The sequence below is a fragment of the Lathyrus oleraceus genome, chromosome 7 (genome assembly GCF_024323335.1).
Source record: "Lathyrus oleraceus cultivar Zhongwan6 chromosome 7, CAAS_Psat_ZW6_1.0, whole genome shotgun sequence".
Classification (NCBI taxonomy): Eukaryota; Viridiplantae; Streptophyta; class Magnoliopsida; order Fabales; family Fabaceae; genus Lathyrus; species Lathyrus oleraceus.
The window spans coordinates 99,258,817-99,268,650 of NC_066585.1; the positions used below are offsets into that span (position 1 = coordinate 99,258,817).

Sequence of the window (9,834 nt, forward strand, 5' to 3'; positions counted from 1 at the left end):
AATACTGGAATGATAACTATTATTGTAGGTAAACTCAATCAACGACAAGTAGTTATCCCAAGCACCTCCTTGTTCTAGCACACAAGCCCTCAGCAAATCTTCCAACGACTGGATAGTTCTCTCTGTGGATGATAAGCAGAACTCAACCTTAACTTAGTACCCAAAGTTGTCTGGAAACTCTCCCAGAACCTCGATGTGAATCTCGGATCTCTATCAGACACAATACTTGAAGGAATACCATGCAGTTTCACAATCTCATCAATATACAACTCGGCCAGCTTCTGCAAAGAATAACAGATCCTCATTGGTATAAAATGAACCGATTTTGTCAATCTATCAATAATCACCCAAATTGAATTGCATCCCTTCGAAGTCTTCGGCATACCTGTCACAAAATCCATGGAAATGCTATCCCATTTCCACTCTAGAATATTCAACGGTTGCATCAGGCCCAATGGTTTCTGATGTTCAATCTTCGACTTCTGACAAATCAAACAAGCATACACAAACTCAGCTACTTCCTTCTTCATTCCTGGCCACCAAAACAATTTCTTCAAGTCTTGATACATTTTTGTGGCATCGGGGTGAATACTTAACCCACTTCTGTGACCCTCCTCAAGAATGCTCTTCTTAATTTTTGGCACATCTGGAATACACACCCTACCTCTAAACCTCATCACATCATTCTCATCAACCTGAAAATCACCGTCGTTACCTTGGTTGATTAACGTGAGATGATCTACCAAACCCAAATTAGATTTTTGGCTTCCTCTGATTTCTTCGAGAATACCACTAGTCAACTTCAGCATACCCAATTTCACACTGTTAGGAGTCTCTTCACACACTAGACTCATATCTCTGAATTGTTCAATCAGTTCTAACTCTCGAGCCATAAGCATTGACATATGTAAGGACTTCCTACTCAATGCATCAGCTACAACATTAGCCTTACCCATATGGTAACTCAATTCAAAATCATAATCCTTCAGAAGTTCAAGCTATCTCCTCTGCCTCATATTCAACTCTTTCTGATCAAACAGATACTTCAGGCTCTTGTGATCACTGAACACTTTGAACCTAGATCCAAAAAGATAATGCCTCCAAATCTTCAAAACAAAAACCATAGTTGCCAACTCTAAGTCATGTGTAGGATAATTTCTTTCATGAACCTTCAGTTGTCTGGAAGCATAAGCAACAACCTGGCCATTTTGCATCAGTACACCACCAAGACCCATCTCTGATGCATCACAATATACTACAAAAGACTCATTCGGATTAGGCAAGATCAAAACTGGAGCACTCGTCAATTTCTTCTTGAGTTCTACAAAACTCTTTTCACATGCAACATCCCACACATAAGCTTGACCCTTTCGAGTCAATTGAGTCAAAGGAATTGCTATCTTTGAAAAGCCTTCTATAAACCTACGGTAATAACCAGCCAAGCCAAGGAAACTTCGAATCTCAGTAGCAGACTTTGGAGTCTCCCACTGCAACACAGCATCAACTTTCGACGGATCAACAACAATTCCTCCACTAGAAATCACATGGCCAAGGAAACTCACTTCTTTTAACCAGAATTCACACTTGGACAACTTGGCATAAAGCTTCTTGTCCCTCAACACCTACAATACAATGTTTAGATGATCCACATGTTCTTCCTCTGACTTAGAATATATTAAGATGTCTTCGATGAATACGACCACAAATTGATCCAGATAAGGATGGAAAATCCTATTCATATACTCCATGAACACACCTGGCGCATTAGACACTCCAAATAGCATTACTGTATACTCATAATGACCATACCTTGTCCTGAATGCAGTCTTCGGAATGTCGTCTGGTTTCATACGAATCTGATGATAACCTGACCTCAAATCTATCTTGCTGAACATACAAGCACCCACCAATTGATCCATCAGATCATCAATTCTCGGAAGAGGATACTTATTTTTGATAGTAACTTTATTCAATTGTTTGTAGTCAACACATAACCTCATACTGCCGTCCTTTTTCTTAACTAACAACACTGGCGCACCCCATGGAGAAACACTTGGTTGAACAAAATTCTTCTCAAGCAACTCTTCTAACTGTTTCTTCAATTCACCCAATTCTGAAGCTGACATCCTATACGGAGCCATCGAAACAGGATTAGTACCAGGTACCACATCAATGGAAAACTCAATCTCACGCTCTGGTGGCAAGACACTAATATCATCTGGAAATACATCTGGGAAATTGCACACAATAGGCAGATCAACACTCGCAGCCTTATTGTCGACTTGCAATGATGAAAACATTGCAAACATCTGAGCCTCATCTTCTAAGAGTTCTTCTACTTGCTTAGCAGATAAAAACATCAGCTATCCACAATCACCAAACTCTGGGAACCTCACGGTTTTGTTGTAGTAGTTGATATGAACATAGTTGAACTCTAACCAGTTCATTCCAAGAATAATATTGATTTGATGCAAAGGTAGACAAACCAAGTCCATCGCAAAATTCTTACCATAAATGATGAAAGGACAACTCAAACAGACTAACGCAGTAGTCACCGAACCATTAGTCGGGGTATCGATAACCATACTCCCAACCAAAGGAGATAATTTTAAACCCAACCCCGTAGCACACTCAAGAGAAATAAACGAATGAGTAGCACCAGTATCAATAATATCAATTAACTCAATGTTGTTAATGAAACAAGTACCTTTGATCAAGTTATCTGTCTTGGGAACCTCTGAACCACTCAAGGTAAACACTCTACCATTAATCTGGGCAGCAGTACCGACCGTCTTCTTTGGCTTTTGACATTGTGTACTGATATGACCCTGTTCACCACAATTATAACAAGTCGGACCATCATTCTTACACTCTGCAACACGGTGACCCATTTTTCCATAATTGTAACATCTCAAAACCTTATTATTACATTCATTAGCACGGTGTCCCAACCCGCCACACTTGAAGCACTTGACAGAAGCAGGAGCCCCTCCCCCACTTGTCTTCTTCCCATCTGAAGCCTTCTGCTTCCCTTTGTCAACTGGAGTTACATAAGGGTTCCCTCTAAATGTCCCTTCCCTTTCTTCTCACTAATACTATTATAGTAAGCAGACCGGGCTCTACTATCCTCATTATAGATTCTACTCTTATTCACCAGTTCAGCATACCTACGAATCTGTTGGTATCCAATACCTTGTTTGATCTCTGGTCTCAGCCCATTCTCAAACTTGAGACATTTTGAAGTCTCAGTATCAACACGGTTGTAATGGGGACAAAACTTCACTAGCGCCTCAAACTTCGCAGCATACTCTGCCACAATCATGTTCCCTTGCTTTAGCTCAAGGAACTCTATCTCCTTTTTGCCACGAACGTCCTCGGGGAAATACTTCTCCAAAAATTCTTTTCTGAACACAACCCAAGTTATCTCTGTACCACTAGCTTCCAATATTTTACGCGTGTTATCCCACTAATCCTCAGCTTCCTCTAACAACATATGAGTACCAAATTGTACCTTTTGAGCCTCTGTGAAAGCCATCACTCGGAAGATCTTCTCAGTTACTTTGAGCCATTCCTGTGCATCCTTTGGGTCATGGATACCCTTGAAAGTTGGTGGATTGTTCCTCTGAAATTTTCCCAAAGCGCGAAACTCATCAGGAGCTCCTCCTGCTCTCTCATTCTGATTGTTCTGTGCAGTTTGAGCCATCACCTGAGCAAGGGATTCCAATGCTTCAGCAATATCACGATCGACTCTCCCAGCCATTCTGCAAACCATCAAACAACTTTAGAAGAAACAATGTATCGATAGTGTACACACACTCATCAACTAACAGGAAACTGATATAATATAAAAACTTGGCCGGACGGACCGACCTACTCTGATACCACTAATGTAACACCCTTCTATACCCAAAACCATAATATGATATTTTAATTAGAAAACATAACCATAAGGGTGTCGCACACATAAAACACATAACCTGCTCTGAAACAAGGGTTACCACAGAAATAAATTCAAATGCGCATATTTATACCCGGGATGTTACACGACATCCAACACATCTGATTTGTACTTGGGATGTTACACTACATCCAACACATCTGATTTGGATCAAGTACTTGTATAATAAGACATTCAGTACCTGTCCTCGCATGCTCACCCAAGAATTTACGGTATCATCGCAGCGGAATCACTAATAAACATACAACAATAATATTGTAACTCAAGACATTAAGTCTCATGAATTTCAACTTAATAGCATAATCAAAAGAGTCTGGAAATAAAATCAAATTAATTTATAATCTCCAAAACACAAAAAGTTTGTAACATCGACAACAATGATACAAAATTCAAATCAAGTGTTTATCCCAACCCGGTGTTACATGATCAGAGCAAGGAACCACTAAATAAAATAGATAAACTATGTAGGTCACTTCAAGAGTTATCCTTCCAATTACTTCAGTCAAAGTTACTTCTGAATATTTGCATGATGTCCATGTAAGGACAACATTCAAACAAAAAGAGGGTTAGAATACACTTCAATAATTAGCAGTGGAAAAACAAAGATTAACTAACAATATCACACACTAATTACAACAATCATCAACATATCAAGTATTCTCATCCACACATCATAACACAAGAATAATAATCACCAAATGCAACACAATGCATATGTACTTGACAACTGACTCAACATGCATGTGCTACCAAATTATGAACACTCGGGTTCACTTCACTCCATGATCCCCACCATAGGATCGATTCCCTCTTGGAATCGGAGCACACAAAAATCGCTACCATCATCATAGGCAACGCTTCACTAACTCCTCAATAGAACTAGCTACTCGCACTCGATCCCCACCATAGGATCAAGGCTCACCAAAACTGGACCGAAGTCCGTACACCATGACGTATGAATTTCAACAGCATACAATGTCACAAATTATCACCAAAATAATCATCCAAAATTATCACCAAATCATCATCCAAATTATCATCCAAAATTATAACTCGACAGAGTTCCCAAGGAACTCTAAAACAACTCTAAAATGGTCAACATGTTATACGAAAAACTATTGCACATAAAGATAACTCTTATGGACTCAATCATCAAGTCTAACAAAATTGAAAATAAATTTAGTTGGTCAAATAATCAAATTATTTATCTCTAACTCAGAATTCCGAAAAAATAAATATAATATTAATAATATTAAACTATTATTGTACTGTACTCAAAACGAAATGTTACACGTTACTGCATTCTTATTATAAAGCCACGAAAATACCTTTCATATATATAACTTATGTTCGTATAACCGAACGTAATTTGAAATATCATTCATATATTAACCATCCTTATTTATTGATATATTATAAGAATATTACATTATGAACAAAGTGAAGCACATTACAGTATCCATAACAATGAAGGTGATTATAGTATCAACGTGTATATCTAATAATATCGCACACTACATTAGAAATATATATATATATATATATATATATATATATATATATATATAAAATATGTAAATGAATCAACATATATTATTATTTAATTTCAATTTCAGCAATCCAATTTTGACAAGAAATAATCCTTATTGGTGGTTAAGGGAATCTCTCTACCCTCTCATGATTTAGCACCCATTAGATGAATAGTTTTCTCCCCCCTTACCTTGATTTTCCAGCAAAAACGACAGCAGCTTCTAAGAAGGGAGGCTAGACACAGAAGGAGGGAGGAGGGATATGTGTTGGTTTCGGCGCAGACGATGGAAGAGTTTGGTTATGGTGGTTGATTTAAAAAACCAAGAGAGGGAGATTTCAAAGTGGTTGTGTATAGTTTTAGTTGCTTATTATCGGCAGTGGTGTTTGGTTTGCCGGAGTTGGTGGTTGTGAGGTGGGAAGGAGCGAAAGCCGACGGTTGTGGTGGATGTTGTGTTATTTCATTATCATCGCAGTGGTTTGTTGTTTGAAGGGTTCCATTTTGTGGGGAGTTTTGGTGGTGGTCTGGCGGATTGAAGGATGTTGGAAGAAGAAGGTTATGTCATTGGGCAAGTGCATGCGGAAGGGGTTTGTGTTTGATGGTGGGGGTTTCTGTATCGAGGAGTGTGAAAATTGTGAGAGAAGTGAGGGTTTCCATATTTGGTGTAGTGTTTTTGCTGTGTGCTCAATGAGGAAGAAGACCAACATCGAAATAATGATGCCTTGGGATCATGAAAATGAACTCCATCTTTCTGCATTTTACCTTTTTTTTATTATTTTGAAATCTGAGATAGAAATCATGAGGAATAAGGGGGTGGATGGTCCTCTTGGCTAATTGCCTTTATGTTAACTTATATAATCTTATTTAGGGTTTTCGAATTTAATCAAATGCCGAAAATATCCTTGTTTATTTTAAGTGATCAAATTACCTCTAAATGAGTCACAATTATTTTAAACAAATAACAAATAAAATCAACAAGTGGCTTTGTTGGATTTTCCTCAATGTCTACCTTTTTCTCACCAGAACTCTCCTCAACCTTTTTATCATTCTCCATAGGAATTTCAACTTATTTTTCACTTCTGGTTGTTACAACATTCACATTCCCCTTGGGGTTTTTCTTGGGTTGCCCCGGAAATGATATGGGAGGAATGGAAGAAGCAACTTGTTGTTGTGCTACTTGGGATATTTGAGTCTCTAACATTTTGGTATGAGTGAGAATATTGTTAACCTTAGTATTCAACTGCCTAAGCACCTAATTAGTGAGGAGGTTTTGATTTCTAAACTCTTCATTCAAGAGAGCTTGTGTTGTCACAAAACTCTCCATCATAGATTCCAGGTTGGAGCGAGTTTGTGTCTCAATAAAATTCTTCATTAACATTTCAAGGTTGGATTGTTGGGACTTTGGTGATTTCTCAAAATACTGGGAGCGGATATTGTAGAAAAATTTGGGTGATCAGTCCACCCTTAATTATAGGTATTGGGATAAGAGTTCTCATGGTTATTATTCATATAATTGAACATGTTTTGGATATACCTCATGGATACCACAAAAGAAACAACAAAGAAGAAAAAGTTTCTCTAGTCTATACGATAATAAAACATAATAAAAATAAGTTCTTCAAATGCAAGGGTAGCAAGAGAAATATAAAAAAAATGAAAATAATAATAGTAATAATAATAATAATAATAAAACTCTAGTCTATACAGTGATTAAACAGAATTCAATATTAAACACAATTGGTCCCCGACAATATCACCAAAAACTTGATGCAACTGCAAGTGCACGGTTGTCGTGAAGTAATAAAATAGATATAGAGCCACAAAGATCAATGGTTTAAGTACCGAATTCTTGTTTTATCTGTGTATATCTAGAGAAATCAAAAGTAGGGATTTGATTAAACAACTTAAAAGAGAAAGCAATTAAATAGAAACAACTTAACGGAAAAATCACTTAAATCTCCAATTGGGACAAAGAGGACCCGGGGTTACAGTTCATATTTGTAACACAATCATAAATCCTTTTTACACCTATTACGATAACTTTTCATAAATTATAGAAAATAGATAGAATTGGGCATTACCTGCTTTCACTAGCACATTGCCCCTATCGTCGACGAATAATCGTCAGTTTTCACATCGTCCAGATTATTATTCGATGAGTCATTACTTTTGCCTAGTTATATGTTTTCTCAAATTTGTATGTCAGCTTTCACATCGTCCGAATTAGGTTGTTTAAAAATATGCGCTCTGGTATTGACACATATCCTTTCAGACTACCGTCGATACTTAGGAACCACTTATTTTCGTAACGAAGTTGGAATGCATGAACTCGGATTATAAAATAAGTTTAATTAAAATTCTCACCATCGATAATAACATATCATATGATAGGTCATGAAATAATCCCCATAACCCCTAGTTCCTAGGAAACTACTCACTCATGATGAGGGCAAACACAATCATAAAGGTATTCATTATCAAACTCATAACAATCAATCACAAAATATGAATAATATAAAGAGAATGAATTATAAAACCTGAATTATGAATAAACCTTGTTCCACAAATTGCTCCCTTGGAGACTTGAGTTATAGAGAAAAATAGAACAAAAGAAACTTAGAAACTAGGAATGAGAGTGACAAAAGTTTGACACCCTAAACTCATAACAGGCTATGATTTTTATAGCAAAATAATAAAAGCATAAAATATATTTGGTTCAATGTAAAATATTCATACTTGATATTGATCCACAATGCCTAAGAGCCACAATTAAGAGGAGATCATTCTAATTAAGGAAGCAAAAACAAATCTTTGACTTTTCTCTCTCCTCCCTGCAACGGCTTGTAGAATCTGCTACGGGTGGTCGTAACAGGCCTCTGGATCTTCTATTAGAAAGTTGCAAATGAGGGAGATAGGGCATCATGTTGCTACGACCCATAGCAACTGCTACGGGTGGCCGTAGCAGCCCCTTAGATTTTGTATGGGAGAATTTTCCAAATTTCTATTTTACTCTGTGTTGCTTACCTTTGATCCCTCTTTGTCTTGAATCATTACTACAAAAAACACCCCTCATAACGGTTATAAAAGGGATACAACCACGTCCAGCCAACTATTATGAGGTAAAGTATGATTGTATATATGATTTTTCCACCATGGTCATGCCACCGTGATTATAAGTTAAGTAGATTGCAATCTATCACAATGTGTAGCACCTCAAATTTGCCCCCCCCCCCCCTCATTCATACATTCATTTTTTAGATCATTCAACATTTCATATTGCATTTCATCATGTCCATCAGAATTAGCTCCAAGAAGCTTGAATATCATCCAAGACACTTCGTGGGTTCTATGTAGATGATCGGTCAACGCAAGGGAATGACTTGAGTTACTTCCAACATGTTCAAATGGGGTCAATTCATCATTCAAAACGCTAATCTTGAAGGAGCAAAAGTCTGTGCCTGAGCTGTCATGCTCGCTAGGCGAGCAGCGTGGTTCGCTTAGCGAATCTGAACTGTCATGCTCGCTAGGTGAGCAAATTATTCGCTGGGCGAAGCGCACGCGTTTTTGAAAAAATATAACAGCAGAATCTTGGACTTGGACCTCTCATTTGAGCCCACAAAGCCACGAAAATCAGGTTATAAATTCTGAAGTTTCAGTGAAACAAAACCCCAGACAGACTAAAAGGAAGGAAGCTGACCTAACCCTAAAAGAGAACAAAAAGAGAGAAGAGCTAACAGAATTCAGAGCAGCCTCCAGAGACTGAAGGGAACTCATCTGCAAAGAACCAATTCCCTCTCATATAAACCCTAAGATTGTTCTGCAAACCTAACGGTGCAATTCAATTTCATTCGATCTCTCCAATCAGGTTTGCCTTATTCCCATTATTTTATGCCTTCAATTTGAAATTTCTAAATGTATGAGGTATTATGGTGAATTTGAAAAAGTGGGTATCGTTCGGTTTTGCCCACGGGTTTAGGTATGCATGAATGTGTAGAATAATGCCTTGAACGTTTGACCACTTAATTTCTGAAATCGTACTGTTATCCATAGGAAATCCAGAACCCGCAGGCATTCGCTAGCCGCGTCGCTAGGCGAGCCTGCAGCGACGTTTCGCTAAGCCTTCGCTAGGCGAAGCAGTAGCGATCGCGACAGTAGCTTTTTTTCTGTTTGCTACCCAATCTGCATTGTGTCCGTTATGACATGCTTTCTATTGCATCCGTGCACTGTTCAGCTGACACTGTTGTTGCTATGATTCTTCTGTTTGGTGCAACTCTTGATTGCATCCTGTCTTGTCATTCTAACCTGTTTGTTGAGTTTTTGTGAGGGCTCACATGACTTCTGAAGAGAT

The 9,834-nt window shown here is 37.8% G+C and overlaps 1 protein-coding gene across 1 annotated transcript; it reads right to left on the minus strand.

Annotated features, from left to right (window-relative positions):
* Positions 1–2,363: 2,363 nt before the first annotated feature.
* LOC127102229 (uncharacterized) lies at positions 2,364–2,891 on the minus strand. The gene has a single exon (XM_051039629.1). The coding sequence runs from the start codon at positions 2,889–2,891 to the stop codon at positions 2,364–2,366; it is 528 nt and encodes a 175-aa protein (XP_050895586.1).
* Positions 2,892–9,834: the final 6,943 nt, after the last annotated feature.

Bases quoted from the DNA above. Each gene is read 5' to 3' on its own strand.
- LOC127102229 (XM_051039629.1), bottom strand. From the start codon at position 2,891: ATGGGTCACCGTGTTGCAGAGTGTAAGAATGATGGTCCGACTTGTTAT.